We start from the raw sequence: 27,482 nt of genomic DNA, 5'->3' as shown, positions 1-27,482 counted from the left end.
CCCCCTAAAATAACCGTGCCACTTCTCTGCAACTCCCTTTTGGGTCAGGACCCCCAATTTGAGAAATGCTAGTCTCCCCAGAGAAATCTGTACAATATAGGCTAAAAGCATATAAAAGATCAGATTTCATAGAGGGAGACCAGATTTCACAGTCCGTGATGTGTTTTTCATGGATGTGAATTTGGTAGGGCCCTACCTATATTACTGTTACCAGACCTAAAGTGTCTGAGCACCTTTGCTACATGAAAGTCTCTCAGTTGCAGTGGCAGTTCCATATAGAATAGTTAATATTTTCTATACCGAAAATAGTTATGTAGCTTTGAAAATTTATTCTAGTAGGAACCTGCATCAGTGAGAACTGGATTCTCTGAGCTGCCCTCTACCATCTCTTCCAAGAAGAGAACCTGCTAAGTGAAGTACTGGCGGAAATGTTAATTGGAGTAAAGAAATTAACAAGTCATACATTTTCCTTTTATTTTGTTATTTTGTATTCTCCAAAAATGTGTCAGTCCTGCAGAGATGAAAAATATGGTTTTAAACCTCTAAGGAAGGGATTCTCACCCTGTTTCATACTGTGCCTTCTTTTCAAGCTTCATTTGACAGGGTTTCCTCAGATGATTCCCAGAATTTTTTGAACCGGTTCCCACGATGTTTCAAACATGGTGTGATGGAATCTGTGCAGTGGTACCTAGTGTGTTTCTGACATCTGAGGTGAGGATGATGAGTTGCAAGTAACTGAATAAATCTACTTCAGCAGGAAACTAGAGAAAAGTGGCCTGACTTTCCTCTCACTTACACTTTTTCTATGCCAGTATAACTCATTGATTTCAATGGAGTTACTCCTGATCTACACCTTTGTAAGGGGAGAGTCAGGCACAGAGAATTGGCTCATGCTCTCAATTCCTCCAGAAAACTGCTGGTGACCCTCTTAAGTATCATAGCTAACAAGATGAGAACCACTGCTCTACAATTTTACACGTTTCTAAAGAAAATAATTTTTATGATTTTCTATTTGTTGCCTAAAAAAATGGACCATAAACTGTCTGAATTACAGTAGAGAATCCATGAGGTTAAAATCATCCAAGTCCTCGGGGGGTAGTGTGTATTTTTCTGTCTGTGGGTTCGTGTCTTCAGATAGATGAGGTAAAAGATCCTCATTTGTCAGTACTTTAGGTTTGTTAGTAGTAGTTGAGAGGTCTGTGATTGGTTTCCATGGCTTTCCAGGACACTTTGGGACAGATGGTTCTGGGAGATCTGGCAACCCACCAAATAAAGGAATATCAGGAATAATTCCAGGGCTGTCTGGTTCTGCAGGGAGATCAGGGATCTCAATAAAACCATCTGTTAGAGTACTAGGCAGCACATCTAGCTCTACCAGATCAGGCTTATGAGATTGTATTTCAGCTACTACAACTAGCAGCGTTTCCTTTTGGTTAGTGACCTTGTCATGGGATTCTTCAGAAGACTCTTCTGTTGAATGTTTACATTTGTCCTTTATCTTCTTTTGCTTATCCTTATGTTTTCCGTGCCCATGTCCATGTTTATCCTCATGTTCTGATCCACACCCAATATCATGTCTGCGCCTGTGTTCATCCTTATGCCCATGTCCACGCCTGTGTTCATGTTCTGGTCCATGTTCAATATCATGTCTGTGCCCATGTTCATCCTCATGTCCATGTCTATGATCATGTTCTGGTCCATGCCCAATATCATGTCTGTGCCCCTGTTTATGTGCTGGTTCATGCCTAATATCTTTTCCTGGCCCTTTGCCAGGGCCTTGTCCTTCTCTAGGTCCCTTTTCATTTTTAATTGGGGGTGTGTATTGAATAGTTTTAGCTTCCACAGCTAGAGATCGGAAAGGAGTAAAGCCTGGAGGCCTTCTCATCAGTAGATTCTAAAAAGGAACAGGAGATATTAGACGAATATATTGCAATAATATTATTATCTACACATAGTACACCATTTGGAACAATTCTGCTTGTGGTTGCAATGTAAGAGGTAGACATCTCTTGCCAAATTTTTTTTAAAATAGTGCTTAAAAAGAAGGTGGTGGGGGAGGGGGGTACTTTGTTGACTGCCTGCCTTACTTTCAAATATTTGAGAACTAGCAAATTGCAGATGATGTGTAAATGTGAGTCAATAAACAAAAATATGTTGTTAACAGATCTTGTGAACTAAGCTAGATAGTCATGTGTATTTATAAGGATGATAATAACAACACTTCATAGTGTTTTAGAAATTCTAGCTAAATAAAACACTTCACCCATCACTGAAATCCAGCCACCTTTATGATGGAATAGTACAGTATTCAACCATTGTTCAGGGAAGTTTATGGTGAAGCCAGTATAATATGATCTGCAGTGTAGACCTAGCTGGAGAGGACATCTGCAGTCAATACAGAACAAATACGATGACCCAAATTCCAGAAGTTTATTTTTATATCCTTTCTCTGAGACCACCATGCTCTGACACAGATACAGGGCTGGATAATGGTTGGATGGGGAGGAGGAGGAGTATCTGATGGAAATGTCTCCTGAAAACCAAATCTACAAATCCAGGCCCATCCTGCCAGGCAAAAGGGGATCTGGACTGATACCTGCTGCCCTACTAATGTGCAAAGATCAGCAGATATTGTGGAGATTTGTTTATGTCCCCAAAATGGTAATTCCTCCCTCCCCCCGCCCCCAGTTTGCAAACACAATCAACACTACAAAAAGAAGGATTCTGGGTTGACTCCTCCTGAAGGTCGAAACAACAGACTGGACTTCCACATAGAATGCTTCCGCCGACATGCACGGGCTGAAATTGTGGAAAAGCAGCATCACTTGCCCCATAACCTCAGCCGTGCAGAACACAATGCCATCCACAGCCTCAGAAACAACTCTGACATCATAATCAAAAAGGCACCACTGACTTCCTGAGGAAACTACAATCCATCAGTGATCTTCCTGAAAACACCATCCTGGCCACTATGGATGTAGAAGCCCTCTACACCAACATTCCACACAAAGATGGACTACAAGCCGTCAGGAACAGTATCCCTGATAATGTCACGGCTAACCTGGTGGCTGAACTTTGTGACTTTGTCCTCACCCATAACTATTTCACATTTGGGGACAATGTATACCTTCAAACCAACGGCACTGCTATGGGTACCCGCACGGCCCCACAGTATGCCAACATTTTTATGGCTGACTTAGAACAACGCTTCCTCAGCTCTCGTCCCCTAATGCCCATACTCTACTTGCGCTATATTGATGACATCTTCATCATCTGGACCCATGGAAAAGAAGCCCTTGAGGAATTCCACCATGATTTCAACAATTTCCATCCCACCATCAACCTCAGCCTGGACCAGTCCACACAAGAGATCCACTTCCTGGACACTACGGTGCTAATAAGCAATGGTCACATAAACACCACCCTATACCGGAAACCTACTGACCGCTATTCCTACCGACGTGCCTCCAGCTTTCACCCAGATCACACCACACGATCCATTGTCTACAGCCAAACTCTACAATACAACCGCATTTGCTCCAACCCCTCAGACAGAGACAAACACCTACAAGATCTCTATCAAGCATTCTTACAACTACAATACCCACCTGCTGAAGTGAAGAAACAGATTGACAGACCCAGAAGAGTACCCAGAAGTCACCTACTACAGGACAGGCCCAACAAAGAAAATAACAGAACACCATTAGCCATCACCTTCAGCCCCCAACTAAAACGTCTCCAATGCATCATCAAGGATCTACAACCTATCCTGAAGGATGACCCATCACTCTCTCAGATCTTGGGAGACAGGCCAGTCCTTGCTTACAGACAGCCCCCCCAACCTGAAGCAAATACTCACCAGCAACCACATACCACACAACAGAACCACTCACCCAGAAACCTATCCTTGCAACAAAGCCTGTTGCCAACTGTGTCCACATATCTATTCAAGGGACACCATCGTATGGCCTAATCACATCAGCCACACTATCAGAGGCTCGTTCACCTGCACATCTACCAATGTGATATATGCCATCATGTGCCAGCAATGCCCTTCTGCCATGTACATTGGTCAAACTGGACAGTCTCTACGTAAAAGAATAAATGGACACAAATCAGACGTCAAGAATTATAACATTCATAAAGCAGTCGGAGAACACTTCAGTCTCTCTGGTCACGCGATTACAGACCTAAAAGTCGCAATATTACAACAAAAAGACTTCAAAAACAGACTCCAAGGAGAGACTGCTGAATTGGAATTAATTTGCAAACTGGATACAATTAACTTAGGCTTGAATAGATTGGGAGTGGATGGGTCATTACACAAAGTAAAACTATTTCCCCATGTTTCTTCTGCCCCCCCCGCCCCCCATTCCTCAGACGTTCTTGTCAACTGCTGGAAATGGCCCACCTTGACTATCACTACAAAAGGTTTTCTCCCCCCTTCCCCCCCGCTCTCCTGCTATTAGTAGCTCATCTTAAGTGATCACTCTCCTTACAGTGTGTATAGTTACACCCATTGTTTCATGTTCTCTGTGTCTATAAATCTCCCCACTGTATTTTCCACTGAATCCATCCGATGAAGTGAGCTGTAGCTCATGAAAGCTTATGCTCAAATAAATTTGTTAGTCTCTAAGGTACTGCAAGTACTCCTTTTCTTTTTACAATCAACATAGACATCTATGGGGATTGATGGTGCTCAGCATCTCACAGAATTGAGCATGACTGATCCTGCAAAGAACCAATCATCAGGCAGGCAGAATAGTCTCTATACTCATGGTAATGTTGCTCTCTTATTCTGCACCCTCTGCAGTTTAGTGTATGTCTAAACTGCATCTGGAAGTGAGCTCCCCAATCCAGGACCGCAGACTTGTGTTAGGACTCCTGCTACTGCGTTGAAAATAATATCTGTGTAGACAGTGCTTTGAAATTGTGACTTGGGCTGCGAGGCTTGCTTCTAGATGCAATGTAAATGTATCCTTACTTAGCCCCGCATCTCATCTCAAGCATTGCATTAGCTCAGCCTAGGTCACTGAGGTCAGAGGGCGAGAGGAATGGTCACATTACTAAGATGATTAAAAGTGACCATTTCCCTTTCTTTAAAAATACAAGATATGAGCTAATCTGAGGATAAAAATATGAGCTAATCTGAGAACTGGATGTTCTGGGAGACAGATAAAGGGATATAAATATTTCCCCACTACAAATTTTGCATCTAGCGTTGTAAGTAATCTGAAATGAAATAATATATTTATTGAGAATTCGTACCTCCTCTTCGGTGCAGCTAACCTTGGGGCGTATTGTCTTTGTCCAGGGTATCACATGAACTTGTGCTGTGCATAGCAAAGGTTTCTGTCACCAAATAAACAAACAAATAAATAAAGCCAACATGGGCTCTTAAAACAAGAGTATGTCACAAACAGGAGAACAGACTGATGTATGAATAAGGCTATACAATTTTAGTGACCCTTTTAAAAACCTTATTATATTTGGAGCTTTATGTGAATATCTGTGGAATCCATCTGTCTTATCTGTTCAACTCATAACGCTAATTCTCAGCACTTTCATCTCCAAAGTACTTTACAAGCATTAGCTAGGTAATCCTCATAGCACCCGTACGGGTAGGTAAATGTTGATGTCATTATAGCTATTTAAGATGGGGAAATTGAGGTGCAGAGAGGTTAAGGTCAAACATTTCAAAAGTGGCCATTGTTACTGGGTGCCTCAGTGGAACTGACTTTACTGCCCCTTGCTGTAGTATTTTTCAACCCTCAGAAATGAGCTCTTCCAGGTGGGGTGGGGAAGGGGGGAGAGAGAGAGAGAGTGTGTGTGTGTGAGAGAGAGAGATCCACCCACCATCACTCTGCTACAAACAGTCTCATCAGCACCATCCTCCTGACCAGGCCCTCTTCCCCAACCTTAGGAGTGCTCTCTCCAGCAGCACTAACCCATTGTTCGACCCCAACTGGCATACCTTCCTTTGCCCCAAGTGTGCCAGCCCCTAGTCATAGGAGCACTCCACTCCAGCAACATCAGCCTGCCCACACCCCGGTAGTACCCTCCCCCACCTTTCTTTTTTGACTCCATAACCCATAAAATGGTCAAAAAATTATCCAATTAGCTTTGCATTAAGCAGACAGATTGTGCAGTTGGAGTGACTCCACCAAAGCAACTCTTTCTGCTGTCTTTGGCAGTATCTTGGGTCACACACAGAGCTCATGATAAAGGTAAAGATAATGCTAGGAGAGAAAACTCCCTCAGTTTATTGAGGAATGATTAGCATTTATTGATCTGGCTGTCTAGTGGTAGCAAAGGCCAACTGAAGTTGTCTAATAAAACCACCAAATCTGGGTTGCTGGTTTGGTGGGGGTTATTTTTGTTTTTGTGGGGGGTTTTTTACAGCATGATCATCTCTGGTGCAATTCAATTGGGTTAATTTGGAGCCATCCCTCTGACTTGATGGTCTGCAGCATCCCAATCACTTACGCTGTCTATTGTAGTCACACAATCTTCATTCAGCTTCTTGACATCTGTCTTTGAGCAGTTTGTCTTCCTAATTTTAAATGTTATATTATAATTTTTTCCAGCAACCACCTGAAAAATCAGTAAGAAGATTTTCCTCATTAAATGTGTTTTTATTACAAGAGGTTCACAGAAAAGGCAGTGCTCTAAAAACTTAACACCACTTGTAGGGAGCCAAATATAAGGGAAGGGAAGTTGGGTGAGTTAAAATGAAGAGTCTGCTAAATATAACCTCAGTGAAAACCAAACTATTTGCCAAACACATTAAAGAGCTAAACTGTAATGGTTCATTAATGTGCCTGGACAATTGATTTGTTGTTATTATGTAGTATTTTTTACCACACCCAAAAGGGTGGCAGGAACCTCACAGTAGAAACAACAGATATGGGGTGAAATTCTGGCTCCACTAAAGTCAGTGGGAGTTTGTAATTGATTTCAATGGGGCCAAGATTTCACCCACGTTTCCTTCCCTGAAACTATTTATATACTGATTTCACTCATGATATAACACGGGGGTTTCTAGACAATAGGGACAGATCAATAAGATAACGTGGATTGCTCTGCAAGGCTAGTGCATGCCATGGTGAGCTACAAGTGATATTATTTAACAAATCTGTTAGCTGGCTAATTTTTTGTTGGTTTCACAAAAGAAGTGGGCTGCGGGGCTGATCCAGTGCCCATTGTGGTAACTGACTTTCCATTGACTTCAGTGAGTGCTGGAACAGATCCATAAGGAAGCATGTCAGTGAGGAGAGAGTGGATAGAGGCCTTTCAGACCAGCTGAGGAAGGGTGAACCGTGTGTCTGGGGCAATGTGGAGGAGACACACAGACTTGTGAGGGAGAGCCAAACAATCAGGGCATTGAGGCTCGATATTTGTGGTGAAGTGGAGAAAATGAGGATTGTTTTGTTTTAATCATATACCATGTGTAAACTAGGGCTGTCAAGTGATTAAAAAAATTAATTGTGATTAATTGCACAATTAATTGTGCTGTTAATAATAGAATACCACTGATATAAATATTTTTGTATGTTTTCTACATTTTCAAATATATTGATTTCAATTACAACACAGAATACAAAGTGTACAGTGCTCACTTTATATTTATTTTTATTACAAATATTTGAACTGTAAAAAACAAAAGAAATAGTATTTTTCAATTCACCTAATACAAGTACTGAAGTGCAATCTCTTTATTGTGAAGGTTGAACTTACTGATGTAGAGTTATGTGCAAAAAAACCCCTGCATTCAAAAATAAAACAATGTAAAACTTTAGAGCAGGGGTGGGCAAACTACGGCCCCTGGGCCACATCTGGCCTGCCAGCCGATTTAATCAGGCCCTCGAGCTCCCCCTGGGGAGTGAGGTCTGGGGCTTGCCGCGCTCCAGCCAGGGAGCAGGGTTGCTCCGTGTGCACGTGCCGCGGATCTGCATGGCTCCCAGAAGCAGCGGCATGTCCCGCATCCAGCTCTTATGCGTAGAGGTAGCCAGAGGGCTCTGCACGCTGTCCCCACCCCAAGCGCCGTCCCTGCAGCTCCCATTGGCTGGGAACTGTGGCCAGTGGGAGCTGTAGGAGTGGCGTCTGCAGACGGGGCAGCACTGCAGAGCCGCCTTGCCGCAGCTCCATGTAGGAGCCAGATGGGAGACATGCTGCTGCTTCCAGGAGCTGCTTGAGGTAAGTGCCGTCTGGAGTCTGCACTCCTGAGCCCCTCCTGCGCCCCAACCCTCTGCCCCAGCGCTGATCCTGCTCTCACCCTCAGAACCACTCAGTCCCAGCACGGAGCACCCTCCTACACCCCAAACCCCTCATCGCCAGCTCCACCCAAGAGCCTGCACCCCCACCCGGAGCCTTCACCCCCCTCCGTGCCCCAATCTCCTGCCCCAGCCCAGAGCCTCCTCCCACATTCCAAACTCCTTGGTCCCAGCCTGGAGCACCTTCCTACATCCCAAACCTCTCATTCCCAGCCCCACCCGAGAGTCTGCACCTCCAGCTGGAGCCCTCATTCCCCTCCCCCCTGCACCGCACCCCAGCCCGGAGCCCCCTCCTGCACCCTGAACTCCTCATTTCTGGCCCCACCCCAGAGCCTTCATCCCCAGCCAGAGCCCTCAGCCCCTCCCGCACCCCAACCCCAATTTTGTGAGCATTTATGGCCCACCATACAATTTGCATACCCAGATGTGGCCCTTGGGCCAAAAAGTTTGCCCACCCCTGGTTTAGAGCCTACAAGTCCACGCAGTCCTACTTCAGCCAGTTGCTCAGACAACAAGTTTGTTTACATTTGCAGGAGATAATGCTGCCCGCTTTTTGTTTACATCATCTGAAAGTGAGAACAGGTGTTCACATGGCACTGTTGTAGCCAACGTAGCAAGATATTTACGTGCCAGATGCGTTAAAGATTCATGTGTCCCTTCATGCTTCAACGCAATCCCGAGACATACGCGTCCATACTGATGACAGGCTCCGCTCAAAAACCATCTAAAGTAGAGCAGACTGATGCATGTTCATTTTCATCATCTGAGTCAGATGCCACCAGCAGAAGGTTGATTTTCTTTTTTGGTGGTTCGGGTTCTGTAGTTTCCACATCTGAGCGTTGCTCTTTTAAGACGTCTGAAAGCTCCACACCTCATTCCGCTCAGATTTTGGACGACACTTCAGATTCTTAAACCTTGGGTCGAGTGCTGTAGCTATTTTTAGAAATCTCACACTGGTACCTTTTTTGCATTTTGTCAAATCTGCAGTGAAAGTGTTCTTAAAACGAACACATGTGCTAGGTCATCATCCGAGACTGCTATAAGATGAAATATGTGGCAGAATGCGGGTAAAACAGAACAGGAAACATACAATTCTCCCACAAGGAGTTCAGTCACAAATTGAATTAACACATTATTTTTTAACAAGTGTCATCAGCATGGACGCATGTCCTCTGGAATGGTGGCTGAAGCATGAAGAGGTATACGAATGTTTAGCGCATCTGGCACACAAATACCTTGCAACGCCGGCTACAAAAGTGCCATGCGAACGCCTGTTCTCACTTTCAGGTGACATTGTAAATAAGAAGCAGGCAGCATTATCTCCCGTAAATGTAAACAAACTTGTTTGTCTTAGCGATTGGCTGAACAAGAAGTAGAACTGAGTGGACTTGTAGGCTCTAACGTTTTACGTTGTTTTGTTTTTGAGTGCAGTTATGTAACAAAAAAACCCCACATTAGTAAGTTAAACTTTCATGATAAAGAGATTGCACTACAGTACTTGTGTGAAGGGAATTGAAAAACACTATTTCTTTTGTTTATCATTTTTACAGGACAAATATTTGTAATAAAAATAATATAAAGTGAGCACTGTACACTTTGTATTCTGTGTTGTAATAGAAATCAATATAGAAAAACATCCAAAAAATTTAATACATTTCAGTTGGCATTCTATTGTTTAACAGTGCAATTAATTGCAATTTTTTAATCATGATTAATTTTTTTGAGTTAATTGCATAAGTTAACTGCGATTAATCAACAGCCCTAGTTCCTGCAGCTCCCGTTGGCCGGGAATGGCAAACCTCAGCCACTGGGAGCTGCGGGCGGCCCTGCCCGCGGACGGTCAATGTAAACACTGTCTTGTGGCCCGCCAGCAGATTACCCTGATGGGACGTGTGCGGCCCATGGGCTGCAGGTTGCCCACCACCGCTCTGGAGCGTTACTGGGAATGTAAGTTAACAGATTCCCAAGGAAAACAGTGAAGGCTCCATTGTTTGGGATTTTAAAAACTACTGTAGGATAGACAACAGAGAATATATGGTATAGAATGATGGCCTGGAGGATGGACTGGATGATCTTACTCATAGGTCTTTTCTATTTCTGATGTCGTATGAAATGATGCCAAAAAGTTTGGTAAAGAAGAGGGGTGTAACCAGGGGTGAAAGTAAATTAAAGGACTTACCGGTACGCCGGAGTCCTGAGCAGGGGGCATGGCTTAAACCAGAATAGGCATGGCCTCAACCGGAAGAGGCAGGGCCTTAAATGCCCAGGCCCTTTAAATCTAGCTGTGGTAGTGTGGCTGGGAGCTCCGGGCCCTTTAAATCACCCCCAAGCTGCCAGCTGCAGAGGCAGCTGGGAACCCCGGGGCTCAGGGATGATTTAAAGGGCCCAGGGCTCCAGCTGCCACTACTGCAGCAGAGCCCCGGGCCCTTTAAATCACTGAGAACCCCTGGGGGCTCCCAGCTGCTACCGCTACCCGGGGCTCTGGCAGAGCTTTAAAGGGCCTGGGGTTCCACTGTGGTAGCGACTGCTGGAGTCCCGAGCCCTTTAAATCCCCGCCTGAGCCCTGCTGCCTGAGCCCTGGGGTAGCAGCAGCTGGGCTCCGTTGGGAATTTAAAGGGCTCCGGGGCTCCAGCCGTCGCTACCCCAGGGCTTGGGCAGCAGGGCTCAGGTGGGGATTTAAAGGGCTCGGGGCTCCAGCAGCCGCTACCGCCCCGGCCCTTTAAATCCCTGCCTGAGCCCCACTGCCACTACCCCAGGGCTTTAAATTGCCGTCTGGGAAAGCCGGTCCCGGTACGGCAAACCGGCTCTTGCCGGCTTACTTTCACCTCTGGGTGTAACAAACATCAGATTCCTTAATCGGAACCCCGCCCTATTGTTTTGGGTCCAGGTCAGACAAAAAAAAATATGTTGAAGGATTTTTGGGCGGGGGTGGGAGGGTTCCTTTTGGATGCATCCTAAGATGGCTGAAATTTGCAAGAACGGGCATTCAGATACCCTGGTGACCGAAGTGGTATAAACACTTGAGCAGATAGACCAGCTCCCAAGATTTCAAACCCAAATTCAAACCTTAACTCTGATTCAGCCTTGACCCCCGTCATCACCATATCCTTGGCCCATCTCTACGAAATATGGAGAGGTGGTTTTAAATAAAACTGAACATGAAAAGGAAAGAAGAATCCCAACCTGCACTGTGGCATATAATATTACTTCAGCTTTATAATAGAAGTCATCATTGCTCTCTGCGTTATACTTCTCCAGGGTAGCCCTCAGTGGTTCCTCCAATTCTGTACTGTTAGTTGGGATGGGCCTTGGACAGCCAGCACAAATGGAAATGTGAGGAGATACAGTTTCCGCAACTGAAAGAAACATCAGGTTTCAAGTAAATCTAAGGAACAAAAGATTCAGTGTGCATTGGGCTAGGGCGAACCATTGAGGGAGAAATTTATCTCTGCCAGGCATGGCTGTGTTTGAGTCTGCTAGGGTGGGACCTAAAATATTTTGGGGCTTGATTTGGTAGATGTTTGTGTTGTCAATCAATTATGTGTTCTGGAGAAAGCAGAATTTAGGCGCCAAGGGTCAGACAGTGCATTTGATCGTTACGCTGCTCCTCATGGAAATGAGAGTACAAATTGAGGGTGGCAAGTTTCTGTTAGAGGAGAAAGATCTCCACTTGTGTGATGGGCTGGACTAGAGGAAACAGGAGGCTCCTTTCATCCCTGAAATCTACGAGTGCACACTTTGCAGTGAGTGATTGTATTCTGAAGAATTACATAATCATTCCTTGAAGCAAAACAAGTCTATGAATGTGTGGGGAAGTAGCACACTGTACATGTAGTGACCCTGAACCCGCAGATCTAAAAATCTTGGAACGGTAACAATCTCTGTCCTAATAGAAGACTGGAAAGAAATGATAATAAACCACATGGTCTGGTCGGAGGTATGGTGCTGGGTAATAATTAATCAGGTGTAGGTGGGATAATTTACTCCTGGAAAAAAAACTAATTTTCCAAGTTACCAAATTTAAGAATTGAACGAAGGACAGTGGTGTAACATGAAATAAAAAAGACAACACTAGATGAATTCTTGAGTCTAGTTGACAGGCTCTGAGAGCACCAGCCAAAGTGGCTATGGCTCTTTGATTTAAGGAGGTGATGGACATACAGAATCAAGTTGTGAATGTGCAGTAATAATTTGTGCGTGTTAAAGGGGTTGTTCCTCTATGCCTCCCTCCCCCCGCCCATATATCTGTATCTTTGTGAAAATTCTTTAAATCAGTGGTTCTCAACCTTTCCAGACTACTGTACCCCTTGCAGGAGTCTGATTTGTCTTGCGTAGCCCAGTTTCACCTCACTTAAAAACAACTTGCTTACAAAATTGGATATAAAAATACAAGTGTCGCAGTACACAGTTACTGAAAAATTGCTTACTTTCTCATGTTTGCCATATAATTATAAAACAAATCGATTGGAGTATAAATATTGTACTTACATTTCAGTGTATAGTCTATAGAGCAGTATAAACCAGTCATTGTTTGTATGAAATTTTAGTTTGTGCTGACTTCAATAGTGCTTTTTATGTAGCTTATTGTAAAACTAGGCAAATATCTAGATCAGTGGTTTTCAGCCAGGGTACGGGGCCCCTGGGGGGGGCTGTGAGCAGGTTTCAGGGGGTCCACCAAGCAGGGCCAGAGTTAGACTCGCCGGGTCCCAGGGCAGAAAGCCAAAGCCCCATCCCATGGGGCTGAAGCCCGGGGCCCTGAGCCCCGCCACACAGGGCTGAAGCTGAAGCCTGAGCAATGTAGCTTTGTGGGGGCCCCTGTGGCATGGGGCCCCAGGCAGTTGCCCTGCTTGATATCCCTTGACGCCAGCCCTGGCTTTTATATGCAGAAAACCAGTTGTCGTGGCACAGGTGGGCCGTGGAGTTTTTACAGCCTGTTTGGGGGGGCCTCAGCAAGAAAAAGTTTGAGAGCCCCTGATCTAGATGAGATGATGGACTCACTAGAAGACCTCTGGGTACCCCCAGGGTACGTGTACCCCTGGTTGAGAACCACTGCTTTAAATGATGGCCATCTCTGCAGCTCAACTTCTATTTGGAGGGGTAGATCAGAGCTCCTGGGAAAATACAGTTCTTCTGGAAACACAATAGATGAAACTGCTTGCAGAAGATACTATGTGATATTGACTTCTCTTTAAAGGATATCTCCTGGTGGTGGTGGTGGAGAAGGAGGGAAGAAATAGGGGTGTGTGTTTTACCTGGAAATAAAGTTTAGAGGGATAAGTATACCCTCTGAGCTGCCTTGCTGATCTTCATGGTGGGTTTAACCTTGAGCTTAACCCTGCTGATCCCCATTCGGGGTCAGCAGCCCGCTTCACATGTCATAGACGAACGGCAGCATAAAGATCAGAGAAGAGAACTTTCCCCTGCATTTTAAATACTTGTAGGAAATGAGAAAATTATCTGTTAATATTCCATTGTGGGGGGGAAAGGCCTTATTGTTTTGCTGTGCCAGCAGAATACGTTTTCCCCTCCCATGATTTTTTTTCGTCCCTTGGCATTTTTATTGTTCATCAATTTTAAAACCATTAACATTTTTGAATTGACAGATGGTTGTCACATACCTGGAAACTTGCATTTCTGTGCAACATCCACAATTGTGTTAGTAAGATCCACATAGGCCTTGGCTTCACAGCGACCTACATGCTGGGTTGGGGGGAGAAAAAAAAGCTCTTTCTTTTCTCTTAGAAATACTTAACAAGGACATTTGTAAATGTCCTGATACCCTCCTTCACAGCAAACAATGCTGGGTCATGCAGAGAGAGATGAGAGGCCTACTTGTGTTGGCTTGTATACTGGTTGGTCTCCATTGTCTCCATTGAATTTTCTCCTCATCTACGCAGGACCCAGCCATTCAGAAGTACGGGTGTGAGTAACAACTACTGGAAATGTGCTGAAGCGTCTTGCTTATCCTGCTAATACCTACCAATGGGCAGCTATGGTGTGAATGAGATCAAAATCAGGTTCAGTGATTTCTGATCAGGAGAAAAGATGACCTTGGGAAAACCTCCTGAGAAAATGGGAAGAGCCCTTTATAGATAGATATTGAAAAAAGATTAATGGGACCAGTTTTGACTTGGCCCTGCAAGGTACTGAACAACTAACTCCCTTTGACTTCATTGGGAGGTTAGAATGCTTAGTACCTACAGAATCATACCCTTGGGGTATGTCTACACTGCAGTGTGAGCCCAGGGTTCGAGCTCAAGCCTTACCCCCTTCTGTCTGCACACAAACCGTACCAACCCAGGGCTCAGACTCAGGACCCTCCAGGCGTGGAAGGTCTGAGCCTGAGTCAAGCCAGGACCCAGGATTCAAGCCCTATTGCTTTGCCGTGTAGACGCAGCCCCACTTGACTCATGCCTATGGGGTTCTAGGAGCCTGGGCCAAGCCCTGGGTGAGTGCAATTTGTGGTCAGACAGAAGAGGAGTTAGGCTTGAGCCTGAGTTCGAATACTGGGCTTACACTGAAGTGTAGACGTACCCTGAGGGGCCAGTCTTTGTAATACTGCTATAAACAATTTCCAGGGCGCACACTAGTAAAACTTGCAGCATAAGATAGCAATTCAGAAGTACTGGTGTGAGTTACAACTACTGGAAATGTGCTGAAGGGACTTGCTTATCCTGCTAATACCTACCAATGGGCAGCTAAGTTCAGTGGTTCAGGTATTATATGGCTAAGGCCCAGTCTTACAAGGCATATGTGGGTCAATCTTACATGTCATTACTGGTAGCCCTCCTGAATACAAGTGACATAGGCAGATATCCCATTTGACAGATGGGGAAACCGAGGCTCAGACGGGTTAAGAGACTTGTTGAATGTTAAAGAGCAAGTCAATGTCAGAGCCAGAAATTGAATCCAGATAGTCTGACCCTGCCCCGCTATTCTTTCACTATGCAGTCATTTCTTATCCTTTCCATCCACACTTCTGAAATTGGGTAGCACTCTCAAGGTACCCATGAGCAACAGGAGAGGTATTCTTCAGAGGCACTTGTTCGTAACAACTAGTTTTTGGTGAAATATAAATGAGTTTTGGTAGGATGGTCTTTTCCATCCACAAGACAATTTTTGCCATCACTAGCAGCAGTTGGGGAGAAAAAGAATGAATGTTTCAACCATTCTCCTGAAAGATGTACCTGTAACCAAGGCAGCTGGTAACTTATGGCGCAGCGTAGCTGGAGTATGTGTATTTATTTATCATATCCTTAGAAGTTTTCCCATACAGACTGTGGTGCAGATAACAGTAATTTAGCAATTTGTTTTTCCTAAGAAATATCTGCCTGAAGCATTTTAATTTCCACATTACTGCTCTCCCAGTGCAGCTCCCTTGGCCAGGCTGCATAAGAGAATTTGCAAACGTTTCAGGGCATGGCCTTTTTAGGCTTTCATTCAGCAAAGGACTTAAACATGCGCTTAAATCCATTCCTAAGGAGCATGGCACTTAAGCACATGTTTAACTTTAAGCCTGTGGTTAAATTCCATTGGCTTTAAGGGTATGGCTACACTGCAATAAACACCCATGGCTGACCTGTGTCAGCTGACTTGAGCTTGCGGGGATCAGACTGCGGGGCTATAAAATTGCAGTGTAGACATTTGGGCTCAGGCTGGCGCCTGGGCTCCGGGACCCAGCCAGAACCTGGACAGTTGTGCTGCAATTTTATAGCCCTGCAGCCCAAGCTTCGTGAGCCCAAGTCAGCTGACATGGACCAGCCGCAGGTGTTTTATTGCAGTGTAGACATACCTTAAGCTAAGCAGGTGCTTAAATACTTTGCTGAATCAGAATCTTAGTAATTAATTACCAAGATAAGAAGCTGTTTTGATAAACTACGTGAATACCACTTACGCCTCCAACGATGGGTTTGCACTCTGGACTTAAATCCTGAAAATTATTCTTGGTGCAGTTAGTCTCCTTGACTTCATATTCAACTGCATAATTCCATCCAGCCACCACCTTGAACAAATATTTAGGAGATAATTCAATATGTATTTGAAAGAAAAACTATTAAATAAAATCACCAAATCAATAGCAAGGTGATGATGCTGATAATACTTTGCACATCTGTAATACCTTCCATCCAAGGGTTTCAAATTGCTCTGCAGTCATTAAGCCACAGAACAGGCCAGTGCAGCAGGAAATTATTATTCTCATTTTACAGAAGGGTAAACTGAGTCATAGGGGCTAGCTATGAAATTTGTAACCAGATCCAGGTTCAGATTCCAATCCCGTCCCCCGCCCACTTTACAGTGCAGGGTTTCTCACATCTTCCTTTGAAGTATCTGATACTGGCTACGGGACTAGAGGATACTGGTCTGATCTAGTATGGCAGTTCCTATGATCCTAGGTATAGCACATGGCATAACAATATCTGAATAATGCAACTTTGAGTTGTAGGTGTCATTTATTATAAGGGGTGCTGCAATTATTATTTACTAGGAATTGTCTGCCTTGGGCATTTTCTTCTTTTATCTTGTTCAGGATTTTAGTCACTTTTTTGTTTGTTAAATGGCAATTTACAATAATATCTGCTGTAAGGGTGCAGTTTACCTAATCCACCTGAATCCCAAGTACTCTGATGTTATGTAAGTGAAGTTCTGGAAAGTGGGAAGGCAAAGTCTATCCTCCAGCCTGGACGCAGGATGCAAGGATGCAGCTCACTGTTTGTGGCTACTGCTCCCACCCCATGGAACAGCAGAGTAGCCTTATCCGCTCTGCATCACAGCAGACATAATCCCATTCACTTCAGTGGATTTTGGATCAGGCCCCATATGCAGAAATGATAGGGATGCTAAATTAACATAAAAATACATAATATTCCTTCCCCAGTCCATCCCAATTAAATCCTTTAATTTATTCTAGTCTGACATGATGCCTGTTTAGAATGCGTAGGTGGTGTAGCAATCCCCTCTCCAGCTGCTCCAGTGCAGCCCCCCCCTTGGAGTAAGGAATGTGTAGACCCCTGTTTCTTGCAGCTAAGGTGACCAATGCCATTAAATAAAGGGTGGAAAATGGTTTCTTAATTCAATTGATTTGGTTCATGATATTTTGAGCAAGTTAAACAGTTGCTCAAACTGACTAGTGCAACACAAAAAGATAAATGCATACAAATATGCAAAGGAAAAGTATACCTAGATTGCGTTAAGTTATATAATACTTAAAATCAAATCAGAAACATATCTTAGAGCTGGGTCATACTGATGCCTAAGCTGAGTCCCTGGCACAGATATGTAACCCTTTCATGGAACACAAATTGACATGGAACTTTGGGGACTCGACCGTGCATTCCTTGTACACTCAAAATTCTCACTGAAGACCAAAATGCAAAATCCACTTCTCTCTCACAGGCAGAGTGTGGACTTTTTATTTTTCTGAATCACTTTCTTTCTTTAGTCTTGTCTAAACCACAAAATATACCAATTGCTGACAATATATGTGGGTGATGTGTACAGCTGTACCAGTGCTGAACACTGTTTAGTTGAAATTGGAGACAAGGACAAACTATGTTCAGTAGCAGTTCAGAAGCCATGGGTAAAACCACTGAAATCAGGCATTGAGCCTTTTGTGCCTCAGTGTCCCCATCTATAGAAGTTAAAAGTGTTATTTTAATATTACATATTTTACTATCGTAAAATGGAGCTAACTACAGGTAAATAGATATAAAGAACCAAAGTACCTTCTTTTATAAAATAAAGAAAAAAAATCTGATATACAAACCTGCCTGGTGGCTTTTATTATTTCACCAACTTCAAAAAGGGAGGATTGTTCACTCTGATTATTAAAGATCCGAATAGCATATCTCAAAATGGGTAACAATTGTAGGCTGTCCCCCGGTATGGGATGATAGCATCCAAGACACTGGACATGGGAAAGAATCACCTTTCCTTCAACTGAAAAAAACCAACCAACAAAAAATTCAGCTTTTTGCTTAGTAAAACAGCCTAAATTGTTTAGTTCCCAATTTTTTTGTGAACAAGAGAGAGAGTTTAAGGAAGAATCCTCATTCCTTTTGATTGGCAAAGAGCTTGAGCAGCAAAATACAGATCCAGATTTTAGCCCCCCAGTAAGGATATTCAGGGTGTTAAGAACCAGGCTTTTTGGCTCAGTTCAATATAGTTGTATGGGGCACCTTTGAAATCTGGATCCAGATCCGAGTTCAGATGCCAAACCCTTCACCCACCCAAATTCAGCAGTCTTTGGATCTAAAGTTTTGTTTCAGGCTCTTCTCTACTTCTAATGTGAAAATACAGCATGCAGCTTTGAAACTGTGCAAGAGAGGAAGTCATCCATCAGCCCCAGCCAGCAGCTGCAGTAAAGGGAGATTCCCCAGGAGATTGTGGTTTTTACCAGAGAGTTCTTAGTCAATGTGCAGCACCTTGTACTCCACACCACACTGCAATGGAAAACTTGACATTAAAATTTTAGCTGGCACCTTTTGAGGTGGGCCATCATGACTTGGATCTCCCCTACAGGTGCAGGTCCAGCTACTCTTCAGATGCATTGTCTGAATTGCCCCTGCATGGGCTGCTAAACACTGACCAGGTGGAATCAACTTTCAGGCACCACCAAGCTGGGCTGGATTTGAATAGGCGATCTGGAAGGAGGAGGCTCCAGATTCTGTTCCCTGCCACTGATCTTGTTAACCCCCTTTCCTGCCTTGTAAGCATGGGTTGGATTTTCATAAATTAATTTCATAGTTCAGTGCATAAATTAATTTCATAATTCAGTGACCTTGAGAATCAGCATGAGACAATATCAGATCTCTGTGGAATTTAAGTAAAATCTGTGGGCCAGATCCTCTCCTGGTGGGAACTATGCCAATTTACACCAGCCAAGGAACTGGCCCAATATCTCTATAAGGACAAGTTCCATTAGTGAAGGCTGAGCAATATATTACTCACTCATTAGAGACTGAACTGTGAAATCCTTCACCAGACTGACCCGATTGTTTACCTCTTCCTGTAGGGATCATTGGACAACATTTTACTCTCACCAGTGTAAATCTGCAGTAACTCCACTGTAAGTAATTTATCTACTCCGAGTTTACATCAGTGTAGATGACCTTATTTTCAGTGTGTGCAGTCACAAATCAGAATGCAGCAAAACATCCAGCACATCCTGTTCTAAAGTGATTGTGGCCTTACCCACAATTTTAGCTCTTTTCACAAGCAGTGAAGAACGTCTACACTTTTTGCAAAACTGCAGCTGTGCCTCTGATATATTCAATTCAAATGTAGATTTTCAGCTTTCAAAACAACAAAATCAAATGCATCCCTTCGTTGAGTTAACCACGGAACGCACATCCCACTTATTAACCTTCCTGGCAACTAGATGGCACCATTGCCCCACAAATGCATCTGAAACAAAATATGATTTAGTTGGTAGTAAAACATGGACACTGAAGAAAGGAGATCAGTTGTGATGCTTTCAATCATTGTAACTTGTTTCTAATACAGGAGTTTACTCATGGATGTAATGACCACGCACGGGAGGCTGTGCTGATTATAAGCAGACCATGTGGCACCAACTATTGTTAAGGTTGCCTAAATATGTCCATTCCCAAGGGCCTTTTTCAGATTATTGTAATCCTGTCAGACTTTTACTTTTGGGGTTGAATTTTTCCTCATTTTTTACTCAGAAGAGTCATTGGAGGGCCCGGGGGTGGGGAGGGGGAAGAGTAAATTTGAACAAAAACAGTTCAGCCATTTTTGAGTGTGAAGAAAGTGAAAAAGATACATTTTTGCTATATAGCAAAGCTTTTTGCTACCTTTATTTTAACCTCTGTTGTGCCTCAGGGAGTGGGGATAGAGACTTATAATTTGGGGGATATCCAGTCCACAGGTCACAGATGTACCTTGGTCCAGTGAAAATCAGTTTTGATTTGGCTGAAAAGTAAAGGATTAAAAAACATTCTTCATGCAGACTCTGGTCCTGAGCGGCAGGTATAAGAGGCCAGGGAGACTAAGCCTCACCAGATAGGATGTGGCGCACCTCCCTTTGGAGACGTGCTGCTGGCATGCCGACTTTGGAGCGCTGCTCCCGAAAGGGTGCCCCAGCCGTGGCCCTGTCCATGCTGCGCCCCAAGACCCCTCTCCCACATCCCGCTCTTCCCCTGTGGCCCCGACCACACTGTTCCTCTTCCTGTCCCTGCTCCACCTCTTTTCTGAGGTACCCACCACTTGTGCTTCTCCTTTGCTTCCCCCGCAGCCCACCCACCTGCCTCTTGTGCCTCTTCATCCCCTCCCCACGGCCCCACTGCCTGCTGCTCACACCTCTTCACCCCCAGAGGCAGAGAGGTGTGGGCAGGGGGACCCTCAGGGAGGAATGGAGCAGAGAGGTGAGAACAGCAGGTGTGTGGGGGAGGGTTTGGGGGAGGGGGCCAAGCATGAACAGGGCCTGGGGCGGAGTGGGGGCGGACATCAGGGTGGAGCAGGGGGCGGGACCACGCTCCGGGTACCGATGGGCCCCCCCATTTCTAGGGAGCTTCCGGCGCTCGGGCTCAGCCTCCCCAGATGCGGGAGTCATATGCCACCCATGACTCTGGTTTTCATTACATGATAAAAGGTATTTTTAATAGCAATCTTCCAGTGTTCCATTGGCACAGCACATGCTTGCATAAGAAAGTGGAGTGGAATTTCATTTTTAATGTGTATTAGCTTATGGAAAATAATTTGTGAGGTTATGAATGGAATGATGCAGACTCCTACTTTTAAAATTACCTGAGAAACGAGATAGGTGAGGTAATATCTTTTCTTGGAATAACTTCTGTTGGTGGAGAGCAGAGAATATGCTCTGAAGAGAAAATTCAGGATATACACCTTAATGCACTTAAGTGAGGTATAAAAGACTAGGGATGCTAATCCTCCCCAGACAGGATGTGGCGTGCCGTCCTTTGGAGGCATACTGCTGGCCTGCTGTCTTTGGAGCACACTTTGCCTCACTTTCACTAAACAAGGACACTCCGCCAGAGAAGTAGATTGCATCATGGAATGGGTCACCCAAATACTTAGGAGGACAGAAAAAAAACCGCCCACTAATTGCACACCTCCAGTTGTTACCTACCACCAGACACTAAAATCCATATGGATTATCATCAAACAATTACAACCCATACTTGATGGGGACTATATCCTAAAGAAATCTTTCCTGAGCCACTTCTTCTGGCCTTCAAACAACCCCCAGCCTCACCAAACTCATCATTAGAAGCAAGCTCCCCACAGACCAGGATACATCAACTCAAGGTAGCACCAGACCCTTCTAGAACAACAGATGGAAAACCTACAGACATATCTACACGGTTATTCTGGTCAGTACCCTCACAACACACCTTTCAAGATCCACGGGTCCTACATTTGCCTATCACAACATGTAGTGTATCTCATCCAGTGCATCAAATGCCCCAACAACATCTATGTGGATGAAACCAGACAATCACTATGCTCTTGAATGAACTCACACAGAAAAATGATAAAAGACAAAAACACCTTATCACCCATAGGCAAACATTTTTCACAGAGCAATCACTCCACAGCTGACCTATCAGTCCTCATCCTCAAAGGAAACATGCACAACACCTTCAAAAGGTGAGCCTGAGCATTTAAATTCATAACTGTGTTGGACACTAAAAAGCCTGGACTTAACAGAGACACTGGTTTTATGACTAGGGCCCTACCTAATTCACGGTCCATTTTGGTCAATTTCACGGTGATAGGATTTTAAAAATTGTGAATTTCATGTTTTCAGATATTTAAATTTGAAATTTGAGGGTGTGTAATTGTAAGGGTACTGATCCAAAAAGGAATTGTGTGGGGGGGGGGGGGAAGGGGGGGGGTTGCGATACTGCTATCCTTACTTCTGAGCTGCTGCTGGTGGCAGAGGTGCCTTCAGAGCTGGACAGCTGGAGAGTGACAGCTGCTGGCGAGGAGCCCAGCTCTGAAGGCAGATCCACCGCCAGCAGGAGCGCCCAAGTAAAGATGGCATGGTATGGTACTGCCAAACCTACTCCTGCACTGCTACCTTCAGAGCAGGGCCCTCGGTCAGCAGCTCTCCAGCTGCCCAGCTCTGAAGGCAGTGCAGAAGTAAGGGTGGCAATACCATGACCCCCCTAAAATAACCTTGCCACTCCCCTGCAATTCCCTTTTGGGTCAGGACCCCCAATTTGAGAAACGCTGGTCTCTCCAGATAAATCTGTATAGTATAGGCTAAAAGCACATAAAAGACCAGATTTCACGGAGGGAGATCAGATTTCACAGTCCGTGACATGTTTTTCATGGATGTGAATTTGGTAAGGCCCTACTTATGACCTATTACAACAATTTGTAATGCACCCTGTGGCTATTAACTTTCCATTGCCCTGTGACTGCAGAGGTGTTAATTGTTTGCTTCATTTTTAAGTGGTCTCCTAACAAATGTGTGAAACCCTTACGCTTAAAAAATCTGTCCCACCATGTGTTTAGTTTGGTCACTCTGGTTACCTTCTCTAGACCTGAGGAAGAGCTCTGTGACGCTCAAAAGCTTGTCCTGTCCACCAAGAGAAGTTGGTCCAATAAAAGATATTACATCACCCACCTTGTTTGTCTCATATCCTGGGACCAACACAGCTACAACAACACTGAAAACAGCAATTTAAAATGAGCTGGAAGTCTCAACAAAGTTCTTTTGTAAGTTGTAGTTGTTCTTTTTATTCAATACAACTATATAATGCCACTCTGAACAGTTACATACCTGGGATAATTTTGCATTCCTGTGTAACGTTACTGATTTGCTCAGTCTTGTCAACATAAACTTGAGCTGTACATTCGCCTGATTCCTACAAACATAGATGACATCATTTGTCTTTAAGCCACCTGATGCAGAAATCCAGTTAGCACCATATTTATTGCTGTGAAATACTCCTGTGGTAGTTTATTGCAATAATAAAACACAACTGGGAAGTCTAACCAACATTTAGTGGACAAAAGGAATACAAACTGATAGCATTTACACTTGTGCAATCCCATTGACAGCAACAAGGGTTGTACAGTTGTGAATAAAGGCATAACTTGACCTGCAGGACCTTAATTGCTGTGATAGCATCCAAGAAGGGATTGCCCAGCTTGACTGTCAGACACCAGGTTGGGTTTGTATGGCTTTCAGTTAGGAATAAATGAGAGGAGAACCAGGCTGCATCATTTTACTTGTAAACTGAGCACATTCCCTCTGCAACTCCACTGAGACGCAGTAAATATGGAACCCTGCAATACCATTTTCAGAGTCACTTATGGCAGAAGTGCACTCTATCCCCAAGAGTCTGGTATCTTGCTGGTTACATTGCTACTTCCATAGATGGAATTTTTAAAAAGAAGGCAGCCACTTACAGCTTCTGCAGATGCTCTGTAATCACAATCTTGCCAGAGTTTATCTCCCCCAACAGCACAAGAGCTCTCTCTTATTCGGTACATCACAAAGAACTGTTTGCCAGAGCCCGCCTGGAGAAAACAAAATGCAAGTCATCATTTGCATAGTGATAAAAGACAGCAAGTCATTGGAGGGGTTGAGGGTTTCCAAGGGCTTTCATACTGTACTGTGTATAGCACGGAGTGATAAAGCGTGCTTTAAATTAGCTAATGTCTCTGTTGAGCAGATCTCCAAAATCTTTCTGACTCAGTAATCAACATATCTAATTAAGTCATTTGTTCTAGTTAGCCATTTGCCTAGGTTGTTCCACATACTGTCTCTAGGATGAAAAAATAGTGCAAGAAAACAGTCATGTTTTCAACTCCTTTGTATCCTAGTATTTCAAGGGCATTTCGAGCCTAGTATTTCGAGCTCTCTGATTCAGCAAATATGAGCGGCTGCTTAGGTGGTCTGCAGCTCTACCATATTGGATTGTGCTTGTGTCAGCCTTTATTAATTATAGTTGGGGCTGGTCGGTAGAAGGATGGGATCCTTCTGAAGAAATCCTTGAGATACTGCTAATGTGGTGTTGGTAATTCAGTAGGAGGCATTTCCTCCTACCCTCCAAATTCAACAGTGAATCAATGCCCTCAGGTGGCATGAGAAGGCACTGCAATTCTTGAAGATGTTTCTTTTGGATGACCATTTGTAGTCACTAGGAATCCTGTGGCATTTAATAATAAAAGACGAGTTATTATATTAACTTCTGTTCTTGGCCAGATTTGAACATGGGGAACTACATTCAGCAGAATTAAACTCTCCCTGCAGTTTCAATTGGATATAGCAAGAAAATTATTGTCTTCATTATTCCACAGTTAACTGTTAAAGACTAGTTGATTTTAGTGGAATTATGATGGATTTACACTGGTGTAATAGAGAGCAGAATTTGGCCCAGTGTTCTTTCTCACTTCCTGTTGTGCGCAAAATAGCAGCTCCAGCACAGTGGTGCATGAAATAATTTCCACAGGCTGTAAAGCAGGATGAAAAAAACCATAATGGGCTGAATCTTCAGCTTGAGTCATTGACTTTAATGGAGCTATGCCAATTTATACCAGCTAAGGATCTAGCCCATAATGGGCCAAATTCTGCTCTCTGTTACATTGGTGTAAATCTGGAATAACTTTACTTCAGCGAGTAATGGATGTAAATGAGAGAAAGGGCTGGCTCCTTATGTTACGTTGTTTGCTATTTTATTTCATTATTATTGCCACCAGCTATGTCTTTAATTAGGGGAAGCTCAATCTTCCACTAGCCAGCCTTTACGTTTAATTATCTTATCAACAATTAATGTAAATGAACGTGTAATAATAAGCCATTTAATTGATGAGTGCAGCACTGCAGGACTGGTGATAAGTGAAATCTAGACTATATTTAGAAGAAGAATTAAGAACAGATCAAATCTTGTGGGCTTTGGCAATCCTCCCTCTTGCTCTTCTCTCCCCCCAACATAGATGGATCAGAAATTCAAAGCAACACGTCACTTTCACTTCAGATCTTCTGTAAAATTAAATCAGTGTGTCTAGCTAAGGAAAGGCAAAGAGTGACTGCAATAAACATGTATATATTAAAATTAAAATGTCCAGCATAGGCTGTTATGAATATTAACAATGTGCATTACCAGAAGACTAGAAAGGAATGGGGTGTCATTAAGGCTCTGATTCTGCAAGGATTTATGCATGTGCTTAACATTAAACATGTGAGTAGTCTAATTGAAGATGTTTGGACTAATGTGCTTAACATTAACAAATGCAGTGTTTGCATAATCGGGACTTTAGCACTTGATACTGTGTACTGGGAGTCTCTTCAAGTCCCTCCCCCCACCGTTCTCTAGCACGAACTGGCTCATAGCAAGTCTAGAAAACACAGGCAGTATTTTTGACTCTGTTTCCAGAAAAGACAATGTCATCTAGTGGTTAGCGTAAGGGGGTCTAGATGTCAGGAGATGTGGGTTCCAGTCCCACCTGTAACACTGGCTTACTGTATGACCTTAAGCAAGACACTTCACCTCTCCGAGCTCAGCTTCTTATCTGGGTAAAGTGCTTTGAGATCTTTGAGTGCTAAATATTCTTATTAATATATTGTTTCTGATTATCTACATTTTAAAATCCAGTGCAATAGAAAAATGTTAATGTTGTTCCCAAGTAAAGTAGTGCTTATCATTATGCTTATAGCAACATCATCATTGTGTGGCTCTTAGGAGTAAATACTTTTTTGTTAGACTTGTCACCATATATGATCAGGAGACTGGTTGATGTTTTAGGTAGATATGTGACTCAGGACTGGAGACCATCAAATAATATTCACAAATAAATCAAAATGTTTCTATCATTTATCAAATCAATTATTTGCAAATATATTTTCCACATTGCAACCAGCTCTTTTCAAGACAAGACCACATCAAGTTTCTTTTAATAATAAGTATGCTTCTGCTGTCAGCCTCAAATATTTCCCCATAACGGGTAAACGTTAGTATGCCCACTTAGTGACTCGGTAAGGTGACAACATTGGGTCAGTGGTATAGTTGTAGAAAGAAATCAGTTTTCCTGACTTAGTCCTGCAACCTACTGACCCCTTAGTACCGCAAGTGAAGGCACTTGAGAGACCCTGCCATATAGTGCAAACACACGGCCAGATTCTGATGCCATTTCTCATGTTGAGTATCCCCCTTGACTTCAGTGGAGCTACTTTACTCATAGATCCTTTATACTTTCTTCGACCTAATTACAAGAGTTTAAAGTTTTTTTCATAGGACCAGATTTTGAACCCTTTACTCACCTTGGTGAGCATTTCCTGGTAGGAGTAATCCCTCTGGCAGGAACGGCTTACTACTGTGAGTAAGGGCTCAGTATTATTAGGGAACAAGAGAACTATACAGAACCAGATTCTGCTACCCCTTTTCATGACAATTAGAAGTGGGTTTTTTACCCACGAAAGCTTATGCCCAAATAAATCGGTTAGTCTTTAAGGTGCCACCGGACTCCTTGTTGTTTTTGTGGATACAGATTAACACAGCTACTCCCTGATATTTAGTACCTTACTCTGCAACTAGTTCCTTTGATTTCATTGGGACATCATGCAGACCAAGGTGTGATTCCACATGAGGGAGATGGGCAGAATCTGGCCATAAGTAAATAAATAAATAAATAAATCCAAAGATGCTTTTTGCAAAGTTTACTTACTATTCTCTTGGCTTCCATCACCATGTACAGAGCAAACTGGTTGCCATCTGTTTTGTCTCCATTATATTTTCTCAGTGCTATGTCCACAGCTTCAAAGACATCAGGGTCATCACAGTCTGCATCCTGGGTTGGTAGAGGGCTGGCTCTGCTAGAGAAAAAACTGCAGCAGAGAACTAGCACAGTGGAAAGTTTCATAACTGGACAAAGCAGCCCCCTCTGAAATTGGGGGACTCTTCCAAATACAAATGCAAAAGGAACCCCCTGGTAGGGATTTAATAACCTCTTGTTTTTTTTCCAGAAGCAGTCGGCAAGTAAACAGAGTATGTGGGCAATGGGGGTTGGTGGCCTCTCATCATATCCTGTTTGTCTAGCAAACAACCCTTTGGGTTTATCCAAACAAACGTTGTGCAGTCACTTTAATGACACCAAGGTTGTCCACCTGCCATCAGGATAACAGGATAAGCCTCTGCACATTAGAGTCACAGGGTTAGATCCCCAGCATCAGCAGCACAGGGCCCTGAGCACAGGAAAAATCTCAGAACATTTGGT

The 27,482-nt window shown here is 43.7% G+C and overlaps 1 protein-coding gene across 1 annotated transcript; it reads right to left on the bottom strand.

Moving 5' to 3' along the window:
* Positions 1-498: 498 nt before the first annotated feature.
* On the bottom strand, positions 499-27,128 carry KNG1 (kininogen 1). Its single transcript, XM_077826858.1, has 10 exons — positions 26,934-27,128; positions 23,676-23,786; positions 23,044-23,128; positions 18,037-18,209; positions 16,168-16,275; positions 13,892-13,973; positions 11,457-11,629; positions 6,487-6,594; positions 5,269-5,352; positions 499-1,894 (listed from the first exon to the last, which is right to left on the bottom strand). The coding sequence occupies exons 1-10, from the start codon at positions 27,126-27,128 to the stop codon at positions 1,049-1,051; spliced, it is 1,965 nt and encodes a 654-aa protein (XP_077682984.1). The 3' UTR covers positions 499-1,048.
* Between the last annotated feature and the right edge of the window lie 354 nt (positions 27,129-27,482).

The sequence above is a fragment of the Eretmochelys imbricata genome, chromosome 9 (assembly GCF_965152235.1).
Source record: "Eretmochelys imbricata isolate rEreImb1 chromosome 9, rEreImb1.hap1, whole genome shotgun sequence".
Classification (NCBI taxonomy): Eukaryota; Metazoa; Chordata; order Testudines; family Cheloniidae; genus Eretmochelys; species Eretmochelys imbricata.
Note: the sequence above shows the minus strand (reverse complement) of the source record. Positions and strands in the feature narration are given on the sequence as shown.